This window comes from Narcine bancroftii, chromosome 8, assembly GCF_036971445.1.
Source record: "Narcine bancroftii isolate sNarBan1 chromosome 8, sNarBan1.hap1, whole genome shotgun sequence".
NCBI lineage: Eukaryota > Metazoa > Chordata > Chondrichthyes > Torpediniformes > Narcinidae > Narcine > Narcine bancroftii.
In genome coordinates this window covers 20,980,349-20,995,835 of record NC_091476.1, presented here as the reverse complement: position 1 = coordinate 20,995,835, position 15,487 = coordinate 20,980,349, and the positions used below count along the sequence as shown (strand labels likewise).

The window sequence follows — 15,487 nt, the reverse complement described above, 5'->3', positions numbered from 1 at the left end:
ATAATTCTTGAAGGACCAAGTGATGATTGCTATTTAAATTTATTTAATTGGCCATTGATAATTCTTTAGAAATCTGATTTGTAATATCATTAATTCAGAATCACCCTTGATTGTCATTTCTTGTCATAACTTTCAGATTACAATGATGGCCCCTGTGGAGTCCAAATTCTCTCAATCCACTGGTGATACTGATAATATAATGGATATGAGACCAAAAGTTGCAGAATGGCGTTATGGACCTGCACAACTCTGGTATGATATGCTTGGGGTGCCAGAGGATGGGGAAGGATTTGATTATGGCTTCAAATTGAAGCCAACAACAGAGCAAGAAAATGTACTGGAGGAAAAAATAACTTGTCAAGTCGAGGTACAGGTGAGTAACAGGTAAATTATCATGGGCTGGTCTTCATGTGCTTTGTGTTAGGAGTTTCATGTCCTGCTCATGGTTGAATTTAATTTCTTTGAAAACGCCTGTTCCATTTGTTGTAAAAATCCTATTCTTGAATCCAAATGAAAATATTCAGTTCTCAAATTAAAGATCGAACTGTAACATATCTTTCAGATTATATTTGAATCTAGATGTTGTAAAATGACATTATGTGCATTTTTTATTCTAATAACACAGCCTTCCCTCGAAACCTTCCTTGATTTTAGAACCATAAAGTTATAGAATTTTCTTCTTTGGCTTGGCTTCGCAGATGAAGATTTATGGAGGGGGTAAAAAGTCCACGTGAGCTGCAGGCTCGTTTGTGGCTGACAAGTCCGAAGCGGGACAGGCAGATACGGTTGCAGCGGCTGCAGGGGAAAATTGGTTGGTTGGGGTTGGGTGTTGGGTTTTTCCTCCTTTGCCTTTTGTCAGTGAGGTGGGCTCTGCGGTCTTCTTCAAAGGAGGTTGCTGCCCGCCAAACTGTGAGGCGCCAAGATGCACGGTTTGAGGCGATATCAGTCCACTGGCAGTGGTCAATGTGGCAGGCACCAAGAGATTTCTTTAGGCAGTCCTTGTACCTTTTCTTTGGTGCACCTCTGTCACGGTGGCCAGTGGAGAGCTCGCCATATAACACGATCTTGGGAAGGCGATGGTCCTCGAAAGCAGGCTCTTTGGCCCTTCTATTCTGTTCCAAACTATTATCCTGTTTAGTCTCACTGACCTGCATTTATTTCATATCCATCCATACCCCTCCCAACCATGTACCTGTCCAAATCCTTCTCAGTTGCTAAAATTGAGCCCACATTCATTACTTCAGCTGGTAGCTTGTTCCATTCTCCCTCCACTTTCTGTGTGAAGAAATTCCCCTTTCACCCTTAACCCATGTCTTCTGGTTTGTATCTCATCTAATCTCACTTACTCTGTCTATACCCATCATAATTTTGTAGTCCTCAATCAAATCTCCCTTCATTTTTATTCGTTCCAGAGAATAAAGTCCTAACCTGTTTAACCTTTCCCTATAACTCAGTTCAAGTCCTGGCAACATCCTAGTAAATCTTCCGTGCACTCTTTCAGTTTTATTGATCTATTTCCTGTAGTTACTAAAACTACACACAATACTTCACATAAGGCTTCACCAAGGTCTTGTGCAACTTTGCTATAGCATCGCAAATCCTATTCTCACTATTTTGCTTTATGAAGCCCAATGTGCTAAAGGCTCTCTTTACGACTTTACGACTTTCAGGAATTGTGTATCTTAAAATCAGTAAGCATCAGGTACTCAGTTATCACAAAATCAGATCAACGGGTCACCTTGTTGGATTTAGAGATTGAAAAGGGCACATCACAATCTAAGTATTTATTGTCCTTAAGGTGCTTTTGAATGAAATTATTTTGACGTGATTACCTCGTTTTATTTGTCAGCATTGATAATTTCGCATTGATAATTTCAGATGAGATTTTTGCTGTTCATGTCATTGATTGTAAATATGTACGTGAATGATCGTAGGAGCCGTCTGACGAGATGGAGAAGTCAGCAGATGAAAGGGAGTTTGAGAATGAAATAGAGACTCTTCTTGATGAGCACTTTCTTATGGTGACTCAACTGCCTTGGGAAGAGGACATTATTTGGAATGGAGAGGATGTCAAACATAAGACGACAAAATCCCAGCGAGCCAGCCTAGCAGGCTGGTTGCCATCCAGTATGACTCGAAATGCCACTGCATACAATGCACAACAAGGTTTGAATTTTAGCCTGTTCTGAATATTTGTGAGAATGAAGGCAATAACTTAATAGTGAACAATGAATTAGTAGAATGCAATGCATAGTGTTTTGTTTTAAATTTCATTACTGTGATGGCTATACAGTAAATATTCAGGTCAAAATCATCATTTGCTTCTCTTTCTGTCTGTCTTGAGGGGTGCCAGGCAACGCTAATGGCAACTCTTTGTCTGCCTTCTGGCAGGCAGAAGGCAGGTCGTGTAATATTTCATGTCTGTACTATTATATGACAATACAGGTCGAGAACCCCATATCTGAAACGCTTGGGACCAGACGGTTTTGGGGGTTTTTATGTTTTTGGAACGATGGAACCTAAGCAGCACAGTGGCATCAGCAGAATACCTTTATCAGTGGTTAAACAACAAACAACAGCAGGCTTTTTGAGCACTGACATAAAGCCACAGTGGAAAATTCACATGAAATAATGTTTAGTCCTTTCCAAAAAAAAACTTGATCTCTGCTTCCAAAAGAAGGTAAATGCAGCACCAAACATTAGAAATTCTCCTCACTGGGTTTTTCAAATGTTTCCTCTAGTGTCATCGTCCTCATAAACAATGGTTTTTGTCTTTTGCTGCCGTCCATCCCTGATACCTCCTCACCGCCACTGCCAGTCCCTGACACCTCCCCATCAGTCCCGACATCTTCCTGCTGGAGGTTCCTGACACCTCCCCTCCGCCACTGCCGAAGTCCAACACCTCCCCACCCCTCCTGACCATGAGCCCAAGGCAACTTCTTCGATGTGGACAGCACTGCTCCTGATGTTGAGAATGGAGTCGTTGTCGCCGACACTGGCTTCAGTCGATGCTGAAGACTTGGACCCAGCTCCACTTAGCCTTTTCCCGGCCAGAAACAACAATTTCATTTTGTGACACAGCGTCCTGTTGTTACCAAACCAACAGTGTCAGAGACCCACATGGGCAAGTCAGGTGGTGATTTTTTTTTTTTTAACTTGTGTCATGTTGGCGCTAAAATTTTTTTTTGGTTTTTGGATTTTTCAGTTTTTGGATAAGGTGTACTTGACCTGTAAAGGATCTTTAATCTTGAATTCGTAACAAGACTGTTGAATACTCGTAACATTGATGCAATATTTCTTTTCTTTTAGTTAATTGGTGGTTTTATATTTTCAATATTTTGAGAAACCATTTGCCTTCCAACATTGTTATTGCAATTTTTTTTTTGTTTGTTCAGGGCTCAATCGTGGTGGTACTTGGTTGTCAAATTCTGTGCCCCCTACACCGATTCAGAAAACGACAATCCCAGGTCCTCCAATTCCAGCCAAAGGAAAAGACAAGCATGCGCCAGAGCAGCACGGTACACCATCTCGGCAAATAAAACGTGTGTTTTAATGGAATGAGATGAATGTTGACTGGGAATCTGTACGGTACAGTGAAAGCAGCAGATCAGGAAAGGAGTGTGTGTTGTTCTGGGAATAGGGGGTTAGCAAGTGAGTATGTATTAAGTGATGCAGATTGTTTCTAACAAGTATTTTACTTGCAGAATGAGGCTGAGAAGAAGTTATACCTGGGAAGAATTAAAATATTGTATGTTAATGATTGAAATGTAAAGTGATGCAGTGTATAACTCGGGATGTACTGAAGACACAAGAGACCGTAAATGGAGTTGCACTGAGTTGTGCAAGAAGTGATTGAGAAAGATTTTAATTTTTGTGTTCAAATCTAATTAACTTGTGAAAAAAATGCATGAATTCCTCAGAGCGACTGTTTTGCCTCAAACATCTTCACAGCTTCATCAATTGATGATTAAGCAGACTCCAAGTGTTTGATAATTTCAGATATTGAAATAGTCATTGCCCACATGCACTAATCCCTGATTGACATCCAGGCTTTGGTTGGTATATCAAGTGCATTCACTTCTCACAAGTGCTGAACAAATCTATAATAAAAGTAAATATGCTTTTGGTATTTTTTGACATTAGCTTCAGGTATTTTCTGACATTAGCCATGGTCATGGGATCAATATAAACTCATGGATAATCAGAATCCATGCCATAAATTGGGCTAAAATGGGATCAAATACATTCTGCAGTAAGTGGTCCACATTTTGGCTTGTGTTTCTCCACTCTGCAAAGATAGAAGCATGAAATACATTGAACGAATAGAATCTACCAATAACACTCAAGTGCAGCAATATCCAGAACAAAACATTCTGCTTATTGACAGACAATCTTTAGTAGACCCAGGCTGCTTGTGCTTTTCCAATCAAAGAAGGTGGAAAAAAAACATTTTTGTTGGGGGAAAGCAAGCAACAGAATGAAGAACCAAATCTAAGAGTAAGCATGAGCCAGTGAACCAAATCCCAAAATGAAATGTGATACAATTGAAAGATTCACAGAAAACAGAACTATTTGAAGTATCATTTGATTATGAAGGAACAATTCATTGCAGCCTCCAGCAAATGAGCCTAGTCAATCCATGCCTGCTGTGCACAAGGCTATAGACAAGTCACCCAGAGAGGTACCTTCGATTGGTCCCATCTGCAAAGCTACTTAAACATCTGCTCATTCCATCTCCACTTTACACGCTGTCATACAAGTTGAAAAAATTCACTTAGACTTTTCTTGACTTTGTGGAACATTATCAATTAATTTTTCTTCTGGTGATTCAGTTCCATTCAATGTTAATTTACTAACCAAGATTCAGATTTGTGTACGTTGGAGGCCTTTTTGGGGAAAAAAAATGCAAGTGAAATCTTTAAGTTCAGAATTGCAATTAAACAATTTGAAATTTTGAGCAGAAAGTGTTCTGGCTATTGAGCTCTTTAACTTGGATCTTTTAGCACTCATGAGGTGAATAGGAGCATTGTTACCTTCCATTATTATCACATATTATTATCACTTTGAAATCTTGAAATTCCTAACAAAACAACATTCACCATATGAATGATAGTTGTTCAAGAAAATAATTTGTGATTATCTTTCTGGGGAACTAGTATGATTCATAGTTACATATCCTGAAGTCAAAAAACAAAATTCAGTGACCAGAATCATACATCAGAACACTTCAACGTTAAATGGTGCTAATTTAGTGCTCTCCAAGACTTCTCCTTGTTGATGTTTAATATTTTATTGTGTATTTTCAAAGTTCATATTTATTGTCAAAGCAAATAAATGATATCACACACAATCCTGCGAGCCAGGCAGAATTTTTACTTACCGGTAGTGCAAAGAAACTGTCCTCAAGAAAAGATACATATCCAAAAGAGTGAAATGTAAACAAGTGCAAACTGTACAGAAAATAAATATTCAATAATAAATAATGAGCAAAGTAAGAATCCTTAATTGAGACTCTGATTGAGTTTATTGTTGAGGAGTCTAATGGTGGAGGGGTAGCAACTGTTTCTGTATCAAGTGGTATGAGTCTTGTAGCACCTATACTTCTTTCCTGATGGCAACAGTAAGAACAGAGCATGTCCTGGGTGGTGAGGATCCCTGATGATTGCTGCTGCTCTCCGACAGCAGCATTCAACGTAGATTTTCTCGATAGTGGGGAGAGTTTTACCTGTGATGAATTGGACTGTGCCCACTACCTTTTGCAAGGCTTTCTACTCTGAGATATTGATGCCCCCATACCAGGCTATCCAATACATATCTATAGAAGTTTGTCAAAGTTTTCAAAGTCATACCAAACCTTCACAAACTCCTGAGAAAGTAGAGGTGCTTACAGGCTTTCTTCATGATAGTCCAGGAGTGTTTGAAGCCACAGAATCAGTTCATTGATATTTTTTCTGTCTGTTTCTTTATGTAGTTTCTCAGGAAGATGATAAGACATGGTATTCCATCTTTCCAATTGACAATGAGGAACTGGTGTACGGAAGATGGGAAGATAACATCATATGGGATGATCAAGCCATGGATAAAATTTTGGAACCACCAGTATTGACTCTTGACCCAAATGATGAAAACATTATTCTTGGTATGTTCTGGAAAAGCATTTTACGGCAAAATAAGAATAGATACTGGCATATCAAATTATCAGAAATGCAAAATGTTGGGAAGCTGTGGTAATGTAAAAATTAGAACAAGGAATAGGCCTTCTAATTGTATATCTTCACTGACACGGTTGTCAGGCTGAATGTCCTGCCGAGTCCTCGACTCCTCTGATTTTCTTAGTTTTAAGTCAATGGGTTCTCCACTTGGAGGAATTACAACTCACAGAGCCTAAAAATTAAAAAATTTTCCACCACTTCATTTAATCAAATTTTACTTTTTTCATTTTTATGTGTCTGATCCCTTATCTATGGGTCAGGTTCGTTAATTTGCAACCATACATCTGACAGTTTGTGAACACAATGTGAAACTCCCTGTGGACCTCTGGTGATCTCTTTGTTGTCCATTGGAGAGACCACATGCCTGGTCCTTGCATGCACTAATGGCATATGATGGTTGGTTCTCCCAGATGTTTGATACAGACCCTTGGGCACAATTTATCCTTGCTGACCAAGTTGCCTGCATTTGGCCTCATATCTAAGCCTTTCCTATCCATGTATCCAAATGTGTTTCGAACATTAAAATTGTGCCTGCTCCTACAGTTTTCTGTGGCTCCCTGGACTAAGCTCTGATTGAAAAAGTTTTCTCTTATGACCCTCTTAATCTTTTATTTCTCACCTTAAACCTATGCCTAATTTTAGAATCATCTATTCTGGGGGAAAAAGACAGTCTTTATCCACATCCATCATGATTTTATAAGCCTCCATAAGTCATCCCTCAGCCACCAAAGCTCTTTGGAATAAAGATCAAGCCAATCTAACCTCTGTCTGTGACTCAGGCTCTCTTGTTCCAGCAATATCCTGGTGAATTTTCTCTAAACCCTTTCCAACTTAAGATATATTTCCTTTGGCTGAGTGACCAGAACTGCACACAGTGTCGTCTCACTAGGGCGTCCTATGGCTGAGCCATGAGGTCCCAACTTTTGTATTCAGTATCATGCCCAATAAAGTCCAGCATGCCAAATGCCTTCACCAGCCTGTTCACCTGAGTTGCCACCAATCATTATTATGTTTCTTGGCAGTATCATTTCCTGGGGTGATGAGGATTTTTGGCCTGTTGCTTCTTCAATTGTACTCCATAAAAGAACAAGAGTGAGACTTTCCATGTGAATCAAGATTTCATTTATTGACATGTGCATGAAGCTCACCTGGGAGGAAGAATTTATTTAAAAACAAACACCAGAAGAGAAATGCATCAATTATCCCTTTATCAATTTGTATTTTTTTCTGACTTCTGAGTCAGAGATACCATACCTCTTGTGATCTTACTCAGCTAATGGCCTCTTGCCTTTCAATGATCCAGTTTTCCAATATGTCTGAGACTGGATCTCTGAAAGGGCAAACTGGTTGCTGATGTGCAGGCCACTGGATTAAGTTTAAGAGGATAGGTCAGAAACCCAATTCACTGGTGGCTGAAAGGTTCGCAGGTTTGTTGATTCCAAGTGACTCTTCTGATCTGACTCTTTCTTGATTGGAAACTTTGGTTAGATGATCTAGGCCAATGCCTTAGGTTTCAGTGCCCTTGCCAAAATAAGCAGTTTTGTCACTGACAGAATCTTGTATGCTTTATTAAAATCTCCATGGAGATCAATAGTTGTGATGGATCAGAAGAAATTTTGTTTGTTCAGGAACATAGTTCCTTTAAGAAAGTGTTTTTGTTAAAATTCATGTTTTTGGATGTTTAAATTTGAAATTTAAATTTAGACATACAGCATGGTAACGGGCCTTTTCGGCCCATGACCCCGCACCGCCTAATTGATCCACATATCCCAGTACGTTTTGAATGATGGGAGGCAACTGGAGCCCCCATGGAAAACCCACACAGATACAGGGAGAACGTACAAACTCCTTACAGCGCGGGATTTGAACCGGAGCTGTCGCAGCATTGTGCTACTCATGCCATGCAACATTAAGTCACTATTGTTTAAATTGATGGCTTGACTCTTATAATTCATGTCACATAATTATTGTCCATAGTTGAAAAATAAATTCATGTCTTGTGCTTTAATTTTTAGGTGTCAGCCTCAGCTTGTTATACATCCTATTTGAGTCAGGGTAGTAAATTTCAGGTGCCTCTGTACCTTTTAAGTCCATTATAAAAGTTGATGCAAACAATCCCAGCCAAAATTATACAAATTTGTGCAATATGCAAGGTCCTAAAATCCCTGGCAAGAGTTGGGAGGCAAGGGGATGTGGTCAATCTGTAGATATTTACCATGTTGGGGAGGTACAGGGGTGTTGGATGCACAGAGGGCTGGAGGAGGAGGCCTCAAGTCGAGAGAGCAGCTTGGCTAATGTTTAGGGAGTAAATGGTGACCAATATTGTGGTGGGTGGATGGCCAGAAGATCAACAGTGATGGTTGGTGTGAATGGGCAGATTGTGAGACATTTTGCAAGAGATTGTGGGTAGATAAATCATAAAAGAAAAGATGAAGTTATACACCATTTTCCCATGGTGATCAATGCAAAAGCCCAGAGTACAGTACAACTCCGATTATCCGAAATGGTTGGGACCGGGCCTATGTTGGATAAATGGTTTTTTTGGATATCTGGTCATTTTTTAAAAATAGTCCAGTAGCAACTGCAAATCACTTGCATCAATGTTTAAACAAGAGCAAGGGAAGGCTTTCACTGACAAAAGACAAAGGAGGAAAAATCCAACACCCAACCCCAACCAACCAACTTTCCCTTGCAACCGCTGCAACCGTGTCTGCCTGTCCCGCATCGGACTTGTCAGCCACAAACGAGCCTGCAGCTGACGTGGACATTTACCCCCTCCATAAATCTTCGTCCGCGAAGCCAAGCCAAAGAAAGAAGAATTCTCACCAAAAGAATGCTAGCCACTGCTGATCACTGAGACCTCCCAACTGCTGCCGCCGATCGCCGACAAGTCCTCACTGCTGCCGCTGATCCTTGGGGAGGCTTTCAGGGCTGGTGGAACACTCACTGACGAGTCTGTGGGCTCCTGTCTCCCTAGTCGCTGGAGCTGCTGATGCCCGAGTCCCAATTCCAAATCCTCTCCTATGCCTATTGCACACGTACACCTGGGAGTCTGGTGTGCATGTGCGGTAGTAGGCCAAGGGGAGGGTTTGGAGTTGGCGTCAGGAGCTCCTGTATACTGAGGAGGGAGAGAAGGAAGGGGATGGGATGGGAGGGGATGGAATGCCACTGAGCCTGAGGTCCCACTCCTGCCCAGGAGGCCGCTCCCTTGATGACAAGCTTGTGACAGGAAGACAGTGGCATGCAGTTTGTGAGGGAGAGTGGAGAGAAAAGACAATAGGGGAAGGTAGATTGTCCTAATTTCATGTCAAGTGAATTTTTTTTCAACCTGTGATTTCAGTTTGGCGCCAAAAAAAATTCTGATAAATTATAATTTCTGATTTGTTTTGGATATCCTTATTTATCCAAAAAAAAATTTTTTTTTTAATTGGGTTTATGAAGATTTCAGAGAATCCAATTTCAGGTAATTGGAGTTGTACTGTACCTTAAAGATTATTTAACAATGTAAAATAAAATAAGTGAGCATTTAAGGGGTAAAATATATCAAGTATGATGGGCAGTGTAAGGTATGAAAGTGAAGTGGATCCATAGTAATAATAAGGAAATTTCTATTCTTGTTTATTATTGAAATACAGTTCATTTCTGATTATCTGAAAACCACAATCGAAATTCTCAGTTACCTAAAAATTTTATAAGTTGGAAAAAAAGGTCTTTTTTTAAATGTGTGCAATTATCTTATTTTGTAAGTAGAGATCATGTTTTTTGGTAAGAATTAAACATTATTTCATGATTGAAAACCTTCTGTTGTTTTTTTCTTGTTTTACCGCTGATGCCAGCATCTGCTGATGCTACTGGACCTGCTTAAAGCAATTTCTCAGTTATACGAAAAATCTGGTTAATCCCAAGCATTTTGGATAATCTGAAAAGTACTGTACATAGTATTTGAAATGTTCACTTTCAGATGAGATATTTAATCGTGTATCCAACCTTCTATGCAGAGTTCATTGCATAGTTTACAGAGCATTGTTGTAGTTCCCCTGGTTAATAATTGTCATTAAGCTTGCATGATAAACTAATTTACTTAATAAGTTATTTTGCAATATTTGTGGGACCTTATTGTAAAATGAATTGACTGCCTTGGATCCTATAATGTCCACATTGACACTATGAACACCTATTTACTTGGTTGTGAAGTGCCATTGGACATTCTTACGCCTATGCAATTGCAATACATATATTTCTTTCTGTGAGTTTGGTTGTTTTTTTAACAAGATTACAATTAGTCCATTTATGCCTTCTCCACATCATTCCAGAAATTCCTGATGAGAAAGAGGAGATGACATCTAATTCTCCTTCCAAGGAGAATAAGAAAGAATCATCAGCTCGGAAGAGTAGGATTCTGTTAGGAAAAACCGGAGTCATCAAAGATGAGCCACAGCAGGTCAGCTGGAAAGGGATAAACCCATCTATTCTTATGATAGATGATATTATACAGTCTGTTGTTAATTGTTTTCAAAATCTGCTATTGTATAACACAATCTTTTTGCAATGAAAGACAGAGAGGCCACAGTAGAATTTGACTGATTGATCATAACTCATTGATCATAAGACTCAAGACTTCTGATCATTTTGTAAATTTTTTGCAAATTTATCGATAAACACTTTGATATTTATTGGGTCTTTTGTAACTGTAGTAGTTTTCTAATGCATTCAGGATTAAACAGTTGAGGTACAGCCACTACCGTCACTCTTTTCAAAGCTTTTTTTGCCTGGTCTGGGTAGTTGTCTGCTTGCAGAGAAGGCATGATCCATCAGCATTTGATTAACATTATTCACAGCTCATTTCTTTTGCATTGTTCCAAGTATATTTCTTCATCTAACCTTAATTTTGCCTCATCCAAAGTAAACAGTTATCTGTTTGTGTTACAGCTATATGAACTTAATTAAGCAATAACTTTGTATAATGAGTAAAAACTGTGAGGTAGTGTCTCAGCTAAGTTCACCCAGAAGTTTGTGGATACCCAGTGAGCATTGTGGGGAGGTCCCTCAAGCACTGGAGGAAGGGTACCCAGTTGGTGAGAAAACTGCATGGTTTATTTTGGGAGAAAGACATATGCTTGTATTCCATGCAATGTTAACAAATGCCAATTGGTGTACTAGACCACATATATCTACTGCATGCATGTTCTTGCTTTTCATTATAAATTGTGAACTAAACCATATGAATTGTTGCAACAGCACACTAGAATTATTTTCCTGAATTTCCCTATGTCTTTGATAGAACATGTCGCAACCAGAAGTCAAGGACCCTTGGAACCTATCTAATGATGAGTTTTACTACCCCAAACAGCAAGGCCTGCGAGGAACATTTGGAGGAAACATTATTCAGGTAGGTATTTGTATTATTCTCAACTGTGGGTTTTATTTAATTGTACTCCAAAGTTGTAAATCATAAATTAGTAAATGGACAACAGAAGAAGGAAAGGGAATACAATTTAATGCTTTTACAGTTAAGAGAACCAAACTGTAATTAGGAATAACGTCTTGGCTACCTTTTTACTACAACGAGCAGTTACCTGGTTGAGATTAGAAATCAAATACAAATTGAACCCTTGACCTTCCATTTGTGTGTGAGTGAACTTCTTGCAACTTCAGTCAGTGGAGTCATCAGGACAAGATCAAGCTAGAAGTGTAACTGAAAATGCCATAAATATAAAAAGTTTGTTCAGAAAAAAATAATAAATTACTTTCTCCTCTACATAGATCTTGATTGGTGTGTTTTATACTTGCAATGTTTTCAGTTTTTGCTTCAAATTTCTAATATTTGGACATTTATAGAATGAGCTGACCTTTTATTGCTTTCTTTTCAAAGATTTCTGCTCAAATAGAAGCCCAATTGAATAGAGTCATTGAAGATTTTAATTCTCCCATTATAAAATTAGCAGAAAATGGGACACTTCTAGATATTTAAATCCAAAACAAGTTTGCTACATCATTTATGTCACGACATCAGAGCAGATTTATTATACTTGTTATCTGAGAGGGAGAGGGACACGTACTTTTTGTGGCTTACAAAAAAATAAGGATACGACAAAGATAATGGCAATCGTGAAATCAAGCTGAGAAATGTTGTGTTGCAGAGTGTTCCCAATTATAACTTGTGTTTCTGTTTCTTGCTTCACTATGAGATAATAAAAAAAATAGAATTTTTAAAATAAAGTTGGTTAAATTTTTAGAAGGGAATAAAGAATCATACCAGGAAAGAGCATGAAAATAGGATTAAAATAGATTGTTCTGATTGAAGAGCAAGCTTTAATAATGGTTTGATGGGCCGAATAATCTTCTCTTCTGGTGTAAGTTCTATGATTTCTGTTTTTCTGAGATGAAGATTTTGTAAAATATCAACTTCAAGAGAATCTTCGAATGAGTTCACCACTTGTCACGAAGGAAGGTAAGTGAGATTATTTTCTGTGCAACTGACAAGATATTTGGGTAATATTGGGATAAAGAGAAACTCCAGAGATCTGGACAGGCAGAAGGTGGTCTTGGGAGGCTGACCAGAACAGTCTCGTCATTGGATTGGGTGATGTTCAAGAACTCAGCTGAGGACCTGAATGATTACACCAGGGCCATTACAGACTTTATGAATATAGCTGTGGATGAATGTGTCCCCACCTCTGGATAATCAATTAAATCAGGAACCTGCTGAGACCCATGTCACAGGCATTTAAGTCCTGAGATCCAGAACACTATACAAGGAGCAGGTATCTTGCGGGCAAAGTGAGATTCTGGATGAGAATGGAAACAACAAAGGATACTGAACAGCTGTGGCAGGGCTTAAATGACATAACCTGGAACAAAACCAAATTAGGTGCAGCAGGAGAAACCAAAGCTTCACTCCCTGATGAACTCAATGCATTCTATACCTGATATGAACACCAGAACAAGGAAGAGTACAAACCATGTCCCCTGATGATCCTCTATTGTCAGTATCGAAGGATGATGTGTGGGATACCTTCAAGAGAGTCAACCCAAGGAAAGCATCTAGTCTGGATGGAGTACCCGGATGAGTACTAAAAACCTGTGCTGACCAAAATGCCAATGTATTCATAGATATCTTCAACATTTCACCTTGGCATGGTGTGGTTCACACCTGTTTAAAACAGGTCTAAAACCTGTGGCTAAGAAGAATATAGTAACCTGCCTAAATGACTACCAGTCAGTGGCACTCAAATCTATAGTGAAGTGTTTTGAGAGGCTGGTTTGAAGCATATCTGCTCCTGTTTGACTGTCAACATAGATCCTTCCCAATTTGCTTATTGCAGCAACAGGTCTATGGCAGATGCCATCTCACTGGCTCTACACAAAGCCCTGGAATACTTGGGCAGCCAAGGTGCACACATCAGGATACTCTTTATCGACTGCACTTTGGCATTCAATTCCATCATCCCCTCAAAACTGATCAGCAAGCTCCAAGACCTGGTCCTCACTACTCCACTGTTGGACCCTCACCTTCAGACCACAATCAATAAAAATCTGTACTCCATTTACAGCGTCTGCAGACTTTTGTGTTTCACTACAATCAGTAAGCACATGTCCTCGACAATCTCCCATCAGTATCAAAGTTCCACAGGGCTGCGTTCTTAGCCCCCTGCTCTGCTCACTTTGCACCATTGACTGTGTGGCTCAGTATGACAATAAGACCATCTCCAAATTTGCTAACAATACCACATTTGTGGGTTGTATAAAAAAGAAGTGAAAACTTGGCTGAATGGTGTACTAACAACAACCTTGCACTCAATGTAACCAAAACCAAGGAGTTGATTGTGGACTTTTAAGAGAGGAAAACCAGAGATGTATGATCCAGTGATCATTAGGGGATCAGAGGTGGAGAGGATGAGGAAATTTAAATTCCAGGGAATGACCTCTTGGAGAACCTTTTCTGGATTCAATACACTGTTATCATGAAGAAATCATGTCAGCACTTCTATTTTCTCAGGAGTTTGCAGAGGTTTGGTATGACATTGAAAATCTTGGCAACTTCTATAGACGTGTAGTGGAAAGTGCGCTGACTAGCTGCATCATGGTCTGGTATGGGGGAACCAATAATTCTGAGCAGAAAGACCTTCAAAAGGTAGTGGATGCAGCTCAGTACATCACAGGCAAAGCTCTCCCACCATCGAGGATATCTTCATTGAACGCTGCTGTTAGAGAGCAGCAGCAATCGTCAAGGATCCACACCATCTAGGCCATGTTTTGGTCTTACAGCTGCCATCAGGAAAGTGGTATGGGTGCCACAAGACTCGTACCACCAGGTTCAGGAATAATTGCTACCTCTCCACCATCAAATACCTAAACAACTCAGTCAGAGACTCATTTAAGGACTCTTACGTTGGTAATTATTTTTGTATATTTATTTTCAGTATTACACATTTATTTTCGTATTGAACAATTTGCATTTCCTTCTTTGTTTACATTTCTCTCTTTTCTTGAGTAGTTTTTTTGTACTACCGATAAAGTAGAAATTCTGCCTGACCCGCAGGAAAGAGAATCTCAGGGTTGTATGTGATGATATGTTTGTACTCTGGAAATAAATTTGAACTTTGACTTCAAACTTTTTCACCTTGAACTTTGAAGTGGAGAAGTAATATTTCAAATGATAAACAAGATTGATTTGAGGGGTGTTTTTAAATGAGGAAAATAAATTGACAGGGTGGAGAGTCTTCAATAGGAAATTCCAGAACATGGAATCTGGGCTCAACAAAATACTGGATTAATTAGAAAGGTTTGTTGAGATTATAAGGCTGGAAAATGTTTGTGAAAGATGAAGAGTAAAGCCATGGAAATATCTCTACGTGAAGGATTGAGAGAATGATAAAAAGACAGACTTATGGAAGGAAAGTGACAAAAACTATTTTTGTGTCATAGGACAATTTTAATGATAAAACCATGAATGTTAATGATAAAAGTGATCTCTGTGGGATCTATATTCTCCAGAACTATCCTCAGTGGTGAGCTGTCTTAGCAGAAGAGAATGTTACTGATGTCGTCAGCTCGATTTGAAAGTGAATGGCGCAACCAGTTCTGTGCATGACCTGCTTAAGGGAAAGAGAAATGACTCTTAAAAGAGAAAATATGGAGGGTATGACTGGATTGAGATGTAGCTGGATATGGAAGTGGGTTGGAGGAAGGAGGGTAAAGAGAGAAATTTTTTTTTCATTGCTTGGGACATATGGATTCAGGATCAGGTTGTGCATGTTGACAGTTCTAGAGCA

At 39.2% G+C, this 15,487-nt stretch overlaps 1 protein-coding gene across 5 annotated transcripts in view; it reads left to right on the top strand.

The window, feature by feature from the left end:
• taf1 (TAF1 RNA polymerase II, TATA box binding protein (TBP)-associated factor) overlaps positions 1-15,487 on the top strand; it is a 107,720-nt gene that overhangs the window by 19,886 nt on the left and 72,347 nt on the right. For 3 of the 5 annotated variants that reach the window (XM_069893081.1, XM_069893079.1, XM_069893078.1), the window contains exons 8-13: positions 137-373; positions 1,935-2,166; positions 3,396-3,542; positions 5,972-6,139; positions 10,526-10,653; positions 11,494-11,601. In XM_069893081.1, the coding sequence (XP_069749182.1) occupies positions 137-373; positions 1,935-2,166; positions 3,396-3,542; positions 5,972-6,139; positions 10,526-10,653; positions 11,494-11,601 (1,020 nt within the window). The remainder of the gene's footprint in view (positions 1-136; positions 374-1,934; positions 2,167-3,395; positions 3,543-5,971; positions 6,140-10,525; positions 10,654-11,493; positions 11,602-15,487) is intronic. The other 2 variants (XM_069893082.1, XM_069893080.1) reach the window with 1 other exon arrangement.